The sequence below is a fragment of the Trachemys scripta genome, chromosome 23, assembly GCF_013100865.1.
Source record: "Trachemys scripta elegans isolate TJP31775 chromosome 23, CAS_Tse_1.0, whole genome shotgun sequence".
Lineage (NCBI taxonomy): Eukaryota > Metazoa > Chordata > Testudines > Emydidae > Trachemys > Trachemys scripta.
The window spans coordinates 1,262,156-1,277,948 of record NC_048320.1 but is presented as its reverse complement, the minus strand read 5'-3'; the positions used below and the strand labels follow the sequence as shown (position 1 = coordinate 1,277,948).

The 15,793-nt window shown below is 52.9% G+C and overlaps 1 protein-coding gene across 1 annotated transcript; it reads right to left on the bottom strand.

The window, feature by feature from the left end:
- Positions 1-1,354: 1,354 nt before the first annotated feature.
- On the bottom strand, positions 1,355-3,638 carry HEXIM1 (HEXIM P-TEFb complex subunit 1). The gene has a single exon (XM_034756150.1). The coding sequence runs from the start codon at positions 3,313-3,315 to the stop codon at positions 2,323-2,325; it is 993 nt and encodes a 330-aa protein (XP_034612041.1). The 5' UTR covers positions 3,316-3,638; the 3' UTR covers positions 1,355-2,322.
- Between the last annotated feature and the right edge of the window lie 12,155 nt (positions 3,639-15,793).

Below are 15,793 nucleotides of genomic sequence, written 5' to 3'. Positions count from 1 at the left end.
GGCAAGAAGTTCCACAGGTTGACTGTGCATCATGTGAAAAAATACCTTTTGTTTTAAACCTGGTGCCTATTCATTTCATTTAGTGACCCCTAGTTTTTGGTTCCAGTAAACAACACTTCCTTATTTACCTTCTCCACACCAGTCATGATTTTATAGACCGCTATCATATTCTCCCCCCCCACTCCAGTCATCTCTTTTCCAAGCTGAAAAAATCCCATTTTACTAATCTAGCCTCATCTGGCAGCTATTCCACACACCTAATCATTATTGTTGCCCTTTTCTGTACCTTACCCTCCATCCTAGAAAATGTTACACAACACAATCTTGCATGTTTTATAATTCAAAAGAAAAATATGATTTGTAGAAATATTACATACAAAGTACTTGAAAGAATAGTAGAAGTTTCAAACCATAGTATTTATATTCCTTGGAGAGAATTTCATTTGTACTTGGAATTAACTTACTCCTTGCTGTTGATTTCTGCCACCCAGTCTTCCTCTTCAGAAGGCTGATATCATGGTCTGTGGTGCTTCCTTCACACCAGCCTTCCTTCTCTATAACTGAAGCTATAGTGCACCAGCCCTACTCTGCTGACTAATGTCATAGCAGAAGGAAAGAAAATTAAGACAAACCTATTTATCACAAATAGATCTTTAATATTTTGTTTTTCTTTCAAAAAGAAGAATTGATAGCAATACATGCCTTAAAGCAGGATTTCTGCCAGGAACATGTAGTTAAAATCCATCTTGATCCTTAATATTGGAGTCCCTAGGTCATTGCATGGCCGGCTGGACTAATTTGTACAATTTCTATTTGAAATGTGGATTACTTGTGCTGCCCATCCCAGCTGTAATTGCCTTTAGCTGGTGAATCTAATTTGCTCCACTTGCATATTGTAGTTTAAGCCTAGTTGCTGCTCAGACACTGACTAGATAGGGTTGGGTAAACTGTACATACAGGCTAGTATCAAAATTGGTAGAAATAGTCACACTCAGGTTGATAAATTGCATGTGTTTAAATGGCTACTAGTTATGGCTTTACTACTATCCACACCAGGTTGACTTTTAGGGTGAAGGAGATCTCACTCGTCTATGCACTGAGAGAATGTCCCGAGTCTGACCCTCTGCAATTACATAAAAGTGCAAAATTTTCAGCAGAAGGGAAAATTGACACCACACTCCACTCTACAGAGTGGTTGGGAGAGAATACAGATCTTTTTTCTCCCCTGTATCTTGCTTTTATTCTCATTATTAGAAAAATAGGTTTTAAGATAAGGTAGGTCAGTGAAAAATTGTATTATCCCCATCACTTATGGGTCACATTTCTGTACATTAAAACTCCTAAGGTTATTGCACAATTTTACTAAGCATTTATTAAAGAATCAGACTTCTGTTCTGCAGTTTAAAGTATATTAAAAAAATCAAGGTGCCTCTAAACACAAGTGTTGTAGGCAGTGCTTATTTAGGTTCTTAGCAGCTCTAGACAGATGAGATTAGAAATTCAGAACTATCCTTGAAACTTAAGGCAGGCCAACATTAGTGTAATTTGTTAGAATAAGTGAATGACTACTACAAAAACATGATAAAGTAGAAGTATAGAACTGACCACTTGCCCACCAACCCAGCTGCATTTACTTTTGTTACAGCAAAAATATTTGCTAAGCCACCAGAACACAAAATGGGCTTATGAACCCACTTACATTAGAGCTTTAGTGTTTTAGAATTGGAAATAGGAAGTTCTGTGAGCTGCAGGGAGCAGAGATGCAAAAGAATTAAGTCTAAGCTTTAGTTCTGTTGATTTTATATTAGGCAATATAAGCCATTTAAAAATACAAATCACTCGAATAATTATTCAAAACATATTCCCACCTAGGAGAATGCTATTTTGAATATTCTTCTAGAAATCACACTGAAACTGTTACATTTACAAGTAATTAAATTTATTAGAACTCTATAATGAATTTTATTGTTTTCAGAATTTAGCCGATTTACAATTCCCTAGGGTTTTTTCCCCTCCCCCTGGATTTTTCCCCTTTTGGTTTAAACATAAAATGCATCATAAGTTGAGTCAAATTTACTTGCACATCAAACAGACACACCCCTCCCCTTGAGTCACATTTATCTTAAGGGGGGGGAATTCTCAGTTGCACATAGTTAACAGAACACACACTACACTATAGCTATAGCTTCAAAAACAATACAAGGCTGTGGTTTATTCTGATTATGTATCATAAAAAGGATCCACTGTCTTTTATATACACATGTATATAATGTTACATTCCATCAATGTAAAAAGTCCCACCCCCACCCACCCCCTAAAGTTTCACTCTCCAAACTTGGAAAGAGATTTCTCCTGTTGTCTGTGAAGTTCATTCTCTTTCAACAGCTTCAGGTTCTCAGCTCTCAACCTGTCCAGTTCCAGCTCTAGTTCTCTTACCCTAGGATCCTCTGCAGAGTCCCCCCCGTATTTTTTGCTTTCCATCCTCAGCCGGTTGTTCTCATCTTCCATCCTGGAAAGGCATTTTTCCAGCTCCAAGTACTCCTTGATCAGCTCCTGCTTGCTCATGTTCTGCAGGCTCTCCACATGGTACCTCTCGTAAGTCTCGGAGAAATCCCTCTGGAGAAACTCACTGCCGTCGCCTCCCATCCCGTCGCTGCCCCCGTCCTCGTCTGCCGCCTCCTCCAGGAAGTCCTCCTCGCTGGTATCATCCGACTTGGCTGCAGCCTTCTTGGGGTACAGGCCAGTCTTAAGATCCGGCTCCTCCTGATCATGATCCTCCATCAGGAACTGGGTGGTGTTGTACGGAGCCACGGGCTGCCCCTTGGCGAACATCTCCGCCCGGAGCCTGGAAGCCCGCTGGCTTTGCTTCTCATCAAACAGCTTCTTCTCCTCCCAGGTGAGCTTGTAGTAGGGCTTCCAGTGCCGCTTCTTCTTGGAGGGGCGCCGCCGGTGCTTCTTCTTGCCCAGCTGCGGCTGCCGCCACTCCTCCTCGCCCCCGGCGGAGGGCCGGTCCCGGCGGCCCCCCGCCCCGGCCTCGCCCGGGCACTGCGGGGCCGGCCGGGGCCCGGCGCTTTGTCCATCCGCGGCAGGCTGCCCCTCCCCGGCGGGGCATTCTCCGCCCTCCGCCGCCGCGCCGCCTCCCTCCGGGCGGCCCTGGCCCTGGCCGGCCCCGGCGGGCGGGCCAGCCCGACACGCGCTCTCCTCCGCCCGCGGCTCGGCTCCTCCCGCCGCCCAGCTCCGGGCCGGGGCGGGCTCCGCGGCCGAGCTCTGGCCGGGCGGCGGCTGCGGGCGCTCGGCGAGCAGGGGGTCAGCCATGGCCCGGCCGCTGCTGCTGCTCGCGGGCCGGGGCTCCGCGCCTCAGGCGGGGCTCCTGCCCCAGCGGCTCAGGGGCGGGCGCGCTCCGCCCGGCGCATCGGGAGCGGGCAGCCGCCAAGCCAAGTTCAGTCCGCGCCAGGCCCCAAGGGGTTAATGTGTCCGCGGCCACGAAGGGGTTAACGCCTCTGCTCCCGCCCCGGAGCGGGCCGCTGCCTGGCTGCTGCGCCGAGACCTGGCACACTCATCTCAGGTCCAGCCTCCTCCTCCTCCTCGGCCGCCCAGCCCCGCCTTTCCCCGGGAGTCCGCCTCCCGCACCCTGCGCTCCTAGCTCCCAACTGCAGCTCGCAGCCCGCTGCCTCGCCTTATATACAGGCACCAGACCCCGCCCCACTCCGCGCAAGCGCGCTGCCCACCCCGCGCCCCGGCGTATGCTGGGATTTGTGGTTTCCCGTCCCGATCGATTCCCTGGCCCGCGCCTGCTGGAGCGACTACGGTTCCCAGAATCGCGGCGGGGCCTCTCCTGCGGCCAATCAGCTAGAGCAGTGGGCGTGGCTAGGCGCACAGTATCATCCATTGGCCTCCAAGGCTTCTTCGGGAAAACCATTGGTCCTTCATCTGCGGCTAGACCAATGAGAGAGTAGGGGTGGCACTTGGTCCCTACCATTGTTTTTTCAGGGGTCTTAAACTCGAACGGCTCCAAGCGACCTTCAAGGGGCTCTTTAAGGACAAAAGTCAGTAGCCGTACGGTCCCCTTTCTCTCAGTGTATGTGTCGCGGAATGTCCTATCTTCCCTCCCCATGAAGAGGAATGGTACGATCCAAAATAGTCCTGGATGGCTTCGTGGGTTGAGCGAATGAGACTGCGGAATGGGCCACTTTGCCCCTCAGTCGCAGCGTGGGAATGGGGGTTGGGAGTGGACTCCGACTGGAAACGAGAGGGGCCTAAAAGCGACACACGCGTGGGAGGCGGAAGGACACCAGGGATTGGGAACTGCGTAAAATGTAAAGTGACTGTGATGAGACCTTGATCGGAGCGGAGGAAGATGTAAACAAACCAGAGCGAGAGAAACAAGTCCCATCTTAAAGGGACAGTGTCTCCTTCTCTTTGCAGCCTCCCCGGCCCCCACGACCAGCCAAGCAGCTGCAGCAGGCACAGAGCTGTGCTAGGAGGGGAGCCCGGACTCCTGGGCTCTCTCTGGGAGGGGCATGTCCCAGTGTTCAGAGCTGGGTTCTGAATCCGGACTGCTGGGTTACAGTCCTGGCTCACTTGCCTTCCCTAGCCAATCCCTGCCCTCACCGGGCCTCAGTTTCCCCATCTGTAAAATGGGGCTAGGGGTTAATGTGTGTAAATCCCATGCCTCGTGCACACTGCATGGGGTTAGCCTGTGCCAACTCGGCCCCTAGCACTGTCACGAGCTTCAGCACTGCAGGAGGATAGCTTGTGTTCCCCACTCCCTACCCACACACCTTCCCTGGCTGAACAGCAAACCTGCTTTCCCCCATCTCCACTGGAAGCTCTGGCTCTGGGCTCTGTAATGAGTCATGGAGGAAAGATCCGAGTGTGTGCCATCTCAGCACACCGCAGGGATAGAAACGGACCTCTGGAGCTAAACACAGAGCCAGCTTTAACAAACACATCTTTTGTGGATCAGGTGGGAGCACCTAATATACGCTGACTGGTGGGCTACCCAGGCACCTGACATGGCCTCAAAGCCTGGCTGATAAGACAAATGTGGCCTACACAGACCTGGTCACAAGCACCTGGAATCAAGGGTCTCCGAAATCCCATGCAAGCTCTGAACCTCACAATCCTGTGCTGTCTTATTCTGTAGTGGGAACTGAGAAAGAGGGAACATCTCAAAACGCAGCGGTACTACAGGGGAGAAAGGGGGGCAGGTCTGCTGCTGCTTGGTGTCCTGCAAATCATATGGGGTCTCTTGGAAAGTTTCCAGGGCAGTTGTCAATGTTGCAGAGGCTAAGGCCCAGATCCTCAAAGGTAGTTAGGCTCCTAACTTCCATTGCAATCAGGGATCTGGGCCTACATGCCCATTGGACGCCACTAGCATGTGTAGTGCTAGAATTAAAATGCCAGGCTTAATCTGACCTTCCATTAGGAGAATTAGAGGAACCAGGGATCTTTCACTGATAATGAAAGGGGATTGGGACTGGGCTTGTCACTTTATTCTGCAAACTGCATGAATGCAATGGAAGGGTTTCCCCCTCTCTTTCATGTATTACATTTGGGTCTGTTTTGCATCCTGCAAATTTCGGAAGTCAGAGCAGTTGGCTAAATCTCTACATCTTTCTTGGATGGCCAGTGGGTTACTCCTGGTATAATTCCAGGCTGAGAGTACACAAAAATCCCCCTGCCTTTAACAAGCCAGCAATTCTGTTAAAGAAATCATGAGGAAGAGTCATGCTTTCATTCAGTGTGTATGGAAGTGCATTTTTGCTGTGTTAAGGAGGCAGCGTGGTCTAGTGGTCAGAGCATGGAACTTGAAGTTCTGGGGTCTAAGCTTGACTGCCATTCTCTTACTGTGTAAACTTACCCTATCTGTACCTCAGTTTCCCCACTGTAAAATGGGGATTGTAATATTTGCTTACCACACAGGGTAAGTTGGGAGGCTCCATAAAGCTCTTTGAGATTCTTGGATGGAAAGTGCTCGAGAAAGGCAAATATTTTTACTATAACACCTTTCAAAGCACTTTAACAAAGCTTAATTAACAAAAGGACCACTCTCCGATTAACAATAGGTATTTAAAAAAATTCTTACCCATGCTATCAATTACATGTTCAATTAATTAATTTGAAAAAAAAATGTAATTTTTTAAAATTTTTTTATTCTTTATACTGTTTTTGGTGTTTGGTTTGTTTTTCATTACATTCAAGTCCTGCAGACATTTATGTATGTGGGACAGCTTTAAAGAAATTATTTCCTTTTCATTTCTATAAAGGCTTGTTTCTACAAAAATCAAACTTTGGGACCTAATTTCAGCTGCCTGTGTTATTTTTGAGCCTCAAAACATCCCTATAAAGGAGGTAAATCTTATTATCCCCCATTTTATCTATTGGGGAAACCGAGGCACAGAGAAGCTACGTGATTTGCCCAAGGTTATACAGTGAATCAGTGTCAGAGGTCAGAGCAGAATTCTGTCTCCCCATTCGTCTGCTATTTGTGTACTTACTGGGCTAGTTTAGCAAGCCTTTTGCAAAACACCTTAAAGATATTGCTTAAAGAAGGTGTAACAAGGTCACTGCTTGTAAAATGTCTCTCTGCCTCAAGCCTAAAGCTGCACCTTCAAGTGATGAGCTGAAGAGGGAATATGTTCGTTCTCACTTTACAATTGATCTGAAGGGAAAACTCCAGTGCAGCACAAAAGAGATTCACAATGAAGATTCAGCTACTAACACACTTTCTTCCAATGTCTTAAATATAGTAAGAAAAGACTAGACTAGTTCACAGTCAGACAGGAAGCTGCCAACTTGTCAGTCTGAAGATGAAGGTTAAAGCACCGGAAATGCAGCTCAGTATCTTTCTGCAGGAGGAAACAGGAGCCTCTCTCATTTGTTGCAAGGTATGTCCTAGGGTTTTTTAAAGAGTGGTTATAACCACAGCAACAGCTCACCAAAGAGGAACCTCCGCTGGGAAATAAAATGGCAGCTCCCGCAGCGATGGCCCAAGGCTTCTGCAGGCCTCGAGTCTGAAATGTTCAGACACAGAATTGGGGGGAGAGAGAGAGAGAGAGAGAGAGAGAGAGTGTGTGTGTGTGTGTGTACACGTACACGAACGGCCAGGCGGCCTCTGACACTTTCTGCTCACATGACCTTGTTTAGTGAATAGTTCGGGTAAGGGGACCTCCTTTGCTGGATAGAAATAAGGGAAATAAAATGAAAAATAAACAACAATCCTTATTTTAAAGGTCATTTTCGGGAAACGCCATTCCCTTTAGCCTGTCATGTATTTTTCTGTCAAGTGGACATTTCTGTTGCCCTCGTGTACAATGCAACTATCATAAGTGTCAATTTAATGTTTAAAATGGTCAAGGGATGTGCCTTGAAATAAGGGATGGTTGGTTGCCCTACGTTTGGGCCCAGGCTTGTTGGCTGGATCAGACGCAGCGTAAAAGCCACAGAGGATCAGATTCTCTAGCCCCAAACAGCCAGGAGGCCTGTGTAGCCAGGCCGTGCCTGCTGTGTTTAGCTAGCTTAGGGACGTTTCTAGCCTCAATTCCCATAGGCTCTGAATCCCCCACGGGCTTAATGCATTTATCCTCACAACTCCCTGGGAGGCAGAGCAGGGCTGTTACCCCATTGTACAGGTGGGAAGGACTAGGCACAGAGAGATGAAGGTCAGATCTGCCTCTTTAGGCCCCACCAACATTCTCAAAACCATCCCTCAACTGCCACCTAGCCCCACAGGTGCCTAAATTCCCAGGGTGCCTATTTTTCCACAGGTAGGTATTTGTTAATCCACTGAAGCCCTGACACCACCCCACAGTCAATGGGCAACTTGGTGCCCTCGCTTGAGCCCCCACTCCAGAGGCCCCAAAGCAGGATCCTTCAGTTAAGGAGGGATGGCGGTGGGGGGGGAGAGGGAGGCAGGTATTGCCAGTAGGGCCCGATCCTGTCAGCGGCACTTGAATTGTGGGGAAGACGTAGGGGGACCCTGAATGTCAAGTAGCTTTAATTTAAACCCCAGTGAGAAGGAAGGGGGCCATCAGGCAGAAGGGAGCTAGCCGCGAACAGTAGTAAGCCCCGCCCCAATGCTCCCATCGTGCTTGTGGGTGTGCTCTGAGCATCCTAACTGCTGATACCTGTCAGCAGGGGGCTGGATCTAGCCCACCCCTAAGTGTGGGGCAGCCCAGCTCCCCACAAGAGACAGCCAGGGGCACAGGGAAACATTGAGTGGAGCAGGAGAGAGAGAAGGTTTGGGCTACTAGGGCATGGCTAGGAGAGGGTTTGTGGCTCAGGATCCAGGGCAGGGGGGGGTCCCATCGGCAAGTGCACCAGGTCAGCCGCTTGGGCGCCTGAGCCCCTCTCCTTGGCATTGTACGCCAGGCTAACGTAGGCAGCTCCCTGCTCAGCTTCCCAGCTTCTGAAAACCCTTCCTGGGGTGCCTGGCTCCCTCCAGGCCTCGTTTGGGGAGCCAGGGCCCTAGCATGGGGCTGGGGGGTACATTTGGCATCACAGCAGACACATACTTTGCCACGAGTGCAGGGAACTGGACTAGATGGCCTCTCAAGGTCCCTTTCAGTTCTATGATTCTATGGTATGGGCCTAAGGCAGAGGTTCTCAAACTGTGGTCTGTGGATCACCAGTGGTCTGTGAGCTCCATTCAGGTGATCTGCAGATAGTTCCCTCTAAGGTCTCGCCTGGGTGGCCGCACGTGAGAGAATGAAGGGCCACCCACCTAATTAGTGGAGCTGCGCAGGTGTGGCTCCACGAAGTAGGTGTCTGGACCTTGGAGGAGATGCACATGTAAGGTGAGGTGGTGGCCTTGGGGGAAGAGGGGCAGTGGGGTGAGAAGAAGGGGTGGGGGGAATTTGGGACGTGCAGCGCTGCGTTGGCCAGAGAAAGAGGCGACTTTCCCCAGCTCCAGGGCAGCCAGTCTTGTTTTGAAGACATCAAGAGACAGAGAATCCCCCACTTCCCTTAGTGGTTTGGTCCAACAATGAATCACCCTCACTAGTCAGAATGTGTGCCGTATTTCTAACTTCAGCTTGTCTGGCTTCAGCGTCCAGCCTTTCTCTGCTAGATTAGAGCCCTGTAGTTCCTGGCACTCTCCCCAAGCAGGTTCTTATACTCTCTAGTCAAATCACCTCTCAGTCTTCTTCTTGGGGTGATGTCATATACGGAGGCAAAATCACCTCCCTTATCTTATCCATGACTCCCCTTTATACAGCCACGGATTGCATTAGCCCGGTTGTCCACGACATTGCACTGGGAGCTCCTGGTCCATTGTTTGTCTACTACGACCCCTCCATCTTTTTCAGAGTCCCTGCGCTCCAGGGTACAGTCCCCCATTCTGCATTCCTTGTACCTAGATGCATAGTTTTGTATTTGGCTGCATTAAAATGTGTTTTCTGTGAATGGGCCTGGCTCAGCAGGTAGTTCAGATCGCCATGGATAACTGCCCTGTCCTCAGCATTATTTACCACTTCTAATACCCTGCTGGGCAGGGAGCATGGGCCACGCCACACCTCAAGGAGATCCCTAGGCTTGGGTGTACCATGGTGCAGCGAGACAGCACGTGACAGGGACAGTGCATGGCTCTGGGTATTTGCTCCCCGCTCTGCATGCCCAGAGGAGACAGCAGCAGCTTGGGAAGATCCAGTGGAGCTGAAGCCCCTCTCTGCCACGTGATCCTTCTGGCTACGCTGCGGCACGGCTAAGCTCAGTGCTTCCAAGCACTGGAGCTGGCATTCGTGCCCGTCAGAGCCACGGAACTCCCGAGAAACAAACTGTCCAATGCATCTGACGAAGTGGGTATTCACCCACGAAAGCCTATGCTCCAATACGTCTGTTAGTCTTAAAGGTGCGGCAGGACCCTCTGTTGCTTGTTATAGATCCAGACTAACATGACTACCCCTCTGGTACCAAACTTTCCAGTGCAACTGGCTCCCCATTCCCAACCCCCCTCCTGCTAAGCAAGCGGGCACCAGGGCTGCAGCGATTAACTTTCCCAGGGCCCCGTTCCCTAAGGAATGGAGGATTGTGAATGGATTGTGAATCTGTGTGCAGAAGTGGCACTGAAATCCTGGCCTGTCTCCAGCAGGGCCAGGTTCTGCACAGGTGTACCCACAACACCCTAGCCCTCCTGCATCCCCACGCAGCTCCATCCTGCCTCACAGGGCACGGGCTGGGACACTCAGCGCCCAGCTCCCTCCTGGGCCTGAGCAAGGTGGCCTGGCACCAGGGCCCTGGGGCACCAGGGAGAGGAGGAGCTACCTAAAACGCACACACAGAGACAGAGCAAGAAGCTCACGTGCAAATACACACAGACCGAGTGAGAGGTTCACATGCAAACACCCACAGATAATATCTCAGACACACGCAGCAAGAGGTTCATGAGCGCACACACACACACACACACACACTGAGTGACAGGCTCATGTACTGAACATATTTATGTCAACCCGCATGAATAATTACATCCACAAGAGCTATGTTAAAGGGATGTTGGCGTTGCGAAGTTAAGCACTCACACAGTAGGAAACGCCAGAATTAAGGCTGCCTGTGGAACCTTAATTTGGCCCCCTTCTGCAGGTGCATTATGGGACAGGCTTTACTTACATGATCACATGGGCCAGTGCAGGGCCGGCTCTCGCTTTTTGGCCGCCCCAAGCAAAAAAAACGGGGCGGCCAGAACGGCAAAGCAAAAAAACCCCCAAAAACCTGCAGCGTGGCCAGAGCGTGGGTGCAGGGGGACCGACTGGAGGGGGAGGGGGAAGGAGTGGGCGGCAGAGAGAGAGAAGGGGGCGGCCAGGGCTACAGCAGGGGCGCTGCCACGCGGCCCCTCCCGCTGCGCCGCCTCCTGCCGCCTGCCGCGAGGGCTCCGCTCCGGTCGGCGGGGAGGGAAGGAAGAGAACTGCCCTGCAGGGGGCTCTGGTTCTCCGCGCCGCCACCTCCTACAGGGCGGCCGGAGCGGAACAAGAACAAAACAAAAAAAAAAAGTGGCCGTGCCGCCCTAGGATTGGGCAGAATGCCGCCTCGAACAATCTGCCGCCCCAAGCACCAGCTTGCTCAGCTGGGGCCTGGAGCCGGCCCTGGGCAAGTGGCAGGGTTGAGCCCTTCAGAGCCACAGTAGAGACCTCAGCCACTAGAGCTAACAGAGTAACTAGGAGCTGGCAGGGCCGGCTCCAGGCAACCAAGCACATGCTTGGGGTGGCACCTGGTAAGGGGCGGCCAATCTTGGGGTGGTGGTGGGGGGCGCTCCGGCGGCGCGGCGCTCGGGGGAGGTTCCGGCGACGCGGCGCTCGGGGGGGGGTGTCCGGGGGGGCGGCGCTTTTTTTTGCTGCTTGGGGCAGCAAAAAAGTTAGAGCCGGCCCTGGGAGCTGGGGACAGTTTCTGCTCACATTAACATATAGCGCCATGGGGGGAGGGGTTGGGACGGGGGCGGGTGTATAGAAATAGTGTCTTTGTCAGGATGGTGCAATTGCTTGTATTTCAGCAGCGCCTCCGACCACGACCTGGGCTCATTGTATTGGACGTGGCACAGTCCCACAGCCAGAACCACCCGAGTCGCTGAATCACCGCAGTGCGCCGCAGCCTGACTGACTCGCCGGTCGGGATTTGCAGACACGCTGTGTGGTGGGAGCTGAGCTCTTTTGAAAGCCAGGCCCATAAGCGCCGAGCCCAGGCCTGCCGTTACACGTGCACCAGAGAGCCAGCCAGGTGCCCTGTTGCCAACTCTCCTGGTTTTATTGCCGGTGTCATGACAGAGCCTGGAGCCCTGTGGTGCTGCGAGAGGCTCCCCGTTTCTAGCTCTCACTGTCGTGGAGACCCCGGTGTAACCCCAAAGATGGAAGGCGAAGGAACAGGGCCACCTGACTACTGGAACCCCATGACGGAGCGTGGCGGGGGTGGGGCTGACGCCTGATCGTTGAATGTTTGGGGTTGGCCTGGGATACGACACACTGAATTGGGGAGTTTTGCCCCTGGGCAGGAGTTCACCCCAAGACTGAGGGAACAAACCCCTGTGGTGAACAAGCAGCAGCAGTCCCTATGGCAGAGCTGCCTCTGTGCCCAGCCTCCACACGTGTCACTCGGAGGGGCTGGAAGAGCCCTGTTCTGCCACCCGGGATACGAGCAATGCCCATGGGAAGGGAGAGCAGGGCACCTTTGGGGAATGCCCAAGGCAAGAGCCCAGCTCTCCCCACCCCAGGCAGCCAGCGGATTCCCAGCCACAGACGTTGGCACCAGGGACGGGACACAGCAGAGGGCTCTGCCCAGGCTGGCAGGTCAGGGTGGGGTCACAGGTGGGGTTGATGGGAGGTCACCTAGGGTGGGGCTGGGAGGAATTGGGCACAGACCCAGTGCCCATGGTTACATGGTGCCATGGGGTTCACCTGCCAACTGTCCTCAGGGACCTTCCTCTGCATGATGGGGCAGGGCCCCGCAGGACATATGTCAGACTCTGCCATGCGACGCCCAAGACAAAAACAGCAGGAAAGACCTGAGGTGCCTCAGCAGAGCCGGGGGCCCAGGCCTGGGCAAGTGAGGCCTACTGTGGGTCAGGCCGAGCTAGGTAGGTGACCAGGGCCGGGTGTCTGGGGGGCTGTGGGTCGGGATTGAGGGGCACCGGCAGAGCTGTGTGTGAAGGGAGCCCTGGGCTGGAAGAGCAGGGGGCTTGTGGGTCAGGATTGAGGGGCGTGGCACAGCTGTTGGGGGGATCCCAGTGGCAGAATAGCAGAGCTAATGGTCAGGGGGAGCTCGGGGCTTGGATAGCCGGGGGGCTGGGGGTCAGGGCATGGAGGGGGGGCGGGGAGAAGATTGCCCACACTGTACCTGTTGCTGGCCAGCACTGTTGCGCCCTCCCTGTTCCCTGTTCATAGCTCCCATTACCCAGAGAAGCCCCCCAGCTCAGGGGCCCTGGCCGGGGAGCGGAAGAGGTCAGTCCTGGGGCTGTACAAAGTGCCTGTGTATTCAATAGGTCACCTTGTTTGCACTCCAGGAGAGCAGCCCGTGGTTGCGTCCCAGCCAAGGCGCTGCTGGCAGGGTTGTGTGCATGTGATGGATGTCACGCTGGTGCCCTGCAAAGGAGCAGGAATCGCGACTGGGCCAAGGCAGAGCTGTGGGCACAGAGGCCCCGTGTTCTCGCTGGGAACAAAAGAACTGGCAGCTCGCTCCGGTCTGGCAGCCCTGACGGGAGATACGGGGACAATTCACAGCAGAACTTGAATGGGAAGGAGAAATCAGGACAGGCTTTATAGGCGGCTTCCCTGCAGCACAGAGGAAGGGAGAGGGAGGCAAACCTGGTGCACAGGCCAAGGTGCTGCTGCGGCAGGGGGCTCTGTACCCACCCCACTCCCAGCTTTGGGGTATGGGTGCCAGAGACACTGGAGTCATGAAAAGCAGCCGCGGAGTCTCAGGCTCGTCCCAAAATACAGTGGCCACTTTTGAAAGTTTGCCTGTAAGTGATTTTACCCAGGGGGGCTCCAGCAGTGCTGGGCAGAGAACCCAGGCGTCCTGACTCCCGGGTCCCTGCTCGAATTGCTAGAGCCCACACACCCCCGCAAGGGCCAGGCCTTTCACTAGGTCTTGGGGCTCCCAGTATTAGCCGACAAGTTTTGTGTAGCTCCATGTGCAATAGTTTGATGCAAATTACTTAATGAGCTAATCTGCATATTTGTAAAGACTGTCTATATAACCATAAGCCTGAGCAGGAGTGATTGTGTTGCTGATAAAAGGTCTTGGTCTATATGGCCCCTGGGGAAGGGCTCCCCTGCCAGGAATGGCCGTGGCTTCCCCCTCAGAGCCAGGTGGGGGCCACAAGGAACCCAGGGCCACAGTAGTGAGGAGAAATGGCCGAGTGCAGGGCTAGAGAGTGACGCCAGGGAGCCAGCTGTGGGCACCAAGCAGTGGACCTCAGACCGTCCCACCAAGGTGGTTATTGACCCAGCCTATGCTCAGCGCTTCTGAGCTGGCCTCTGCGCCATGGCCCCATCTGTGATTAGATGATCACACAGTAGGCATCAAAGAGCCTCTAGGGCAGGCAGAGACCCCACGAGGTGTCTTGGAGTCAGGAGTATAAAGGTGTCTGTGAATCCAGTGCAGGTAGGAAGCAAAGTACAAGTGAACAAGAGCAGGGGTGGGAAAAGCTCAGAGGAAAGTTCTGTGAAATCAGCAGGGGAAGGAGGCGGAACAAACCCAGGCCCTCGGCAGAAAGAAGAACTATAAATGTCTAGCTATAAATGCAAGATGCATTTCCCAGGGAAACTCCCCCTTCTCAAAGTCCCCCCTCCTTGGGACCATTTCGCTCCACGACTGTTTGCTACAGGGCCGAAGTGGGAAGTCCATTTGCCTCTGACTGGTTTCGCTGTCGCCCAGCCAAGCAGCTCACAGGCAGACCCAGATGGGTGACAAATTTTAGCATGACCATTTTTCCATCTAAAAATGCTGTTTTGCTATAGAAACATTTCTTGGGAACATGTTAACGTCAATTTTTTTCAATGGGAAAAATGGGAAAAATCATGGTGTTTTGATTAATTTCATTTTTCCTTTTATATTGCATTGGAAGTTTAATTTTAATATTCTATGTAATAGTATGTACATATTTGATCTATTATAGCCATAGGTCATGTTCAAAGTCAAAATACAATGAAGCTATTGAAATGAACTGAATCCCTGGGTCTGAATAGACACTTATTGGAATTTTCACTTCACAGGAAAGTTCCATTTTCTGTTCCAAATTGAAACAAACAAACCAAAATTCCAGCTGTTGTCTTCCCCGCGCAATGGAAATGCTGGTTCTTCAGCAGCTGGACCCATCCAGCAATCCCAGGCCGTGTGCTGTGGGGCCACGTGCTGAGCCTGTCTCACGCCCTGACGCTCCAACGGCCACCTCAGAACTCCTCTGCCTAAAGCAGGAGGGGTCCAGAGCAACCGCCAATCGCCCCCCTGCCCACGTCTGTCACAGCAGCACTGCGCGGGAGCAAAGAGGCAGCAACACCCAACAACGTGAAACCAGGGAACTTCAGCAACCACCAGATAAACAAGTCAAAATAGCACCACGGGACAACGGTCAGAGATGCCGTTTCTTGACACTCGACTCAGTTGCTTCTTAGTGCAGCTAGTTCCAGTGAACACAAGAGGGAAGCTGCTCCCACTTCCCCCTACCTAACCCTGAGGAGTGAATTCAAGAAGGAAGAGGAGCTGAGCCACTCGGGATGATTCCACTGGAATTAAAAACCTCTGGCTGGCCGTGCCTCTGGTAAGGGCTGTTTAACTGCAGAGTAGCTCTTCAGCAGGGACGGCTCCAGGCAGCAGCGCGGCAAGCGCTTGCCTGGGGCGGCAAGCCGCGGGGGGCGGCGTGCCGGTCCCTGCGAGGGCAGCAGTCAGGCGGCCTTCAGCGGCATGCCAGTGGGAGGTCCACCGGTCCCGCGGTTTCGGCGGCAGTTCAGCGGCAAGTACGCCAAAGCCACGGGACCGGCAGATCACCCGCAGAAACGCCACCTAATCCATGTGACCGCGGACCGCCCGCAGGCATGCTTCCGAAGCCCACCTGATGCCGGGCTTGGGGCGGCTAAAACCATAGAGCCGCCCCTGCTCTTCAGGCTCAGGCTGGAGCAGGGAGGGTCCCAGAGCTTGGGCTGCAGCCTGAGTCCAAACGGCTACACCACAATTCAATGGACCTGTAGCCTCGAGTCAGCTGGCACACGCCAGCCACGGGTGACTAATCGCAGAGTGGACATGGCCTGTGTACGGTGACCACAGTAGAATTACATTCCACGCTCTAGCGCGGGGGGGGGGGGGGGGG

What these genes read in the sequence shown, in the direction of transcription:
- HEXIM1 (XM_034756150.1), bottom strand. Translation starts at nt 3,315, where the DNA reads ATGGCTGACCCCCTGCTCGCCGAGCGCCCGCAGCCGCCGCCCGGCCAG.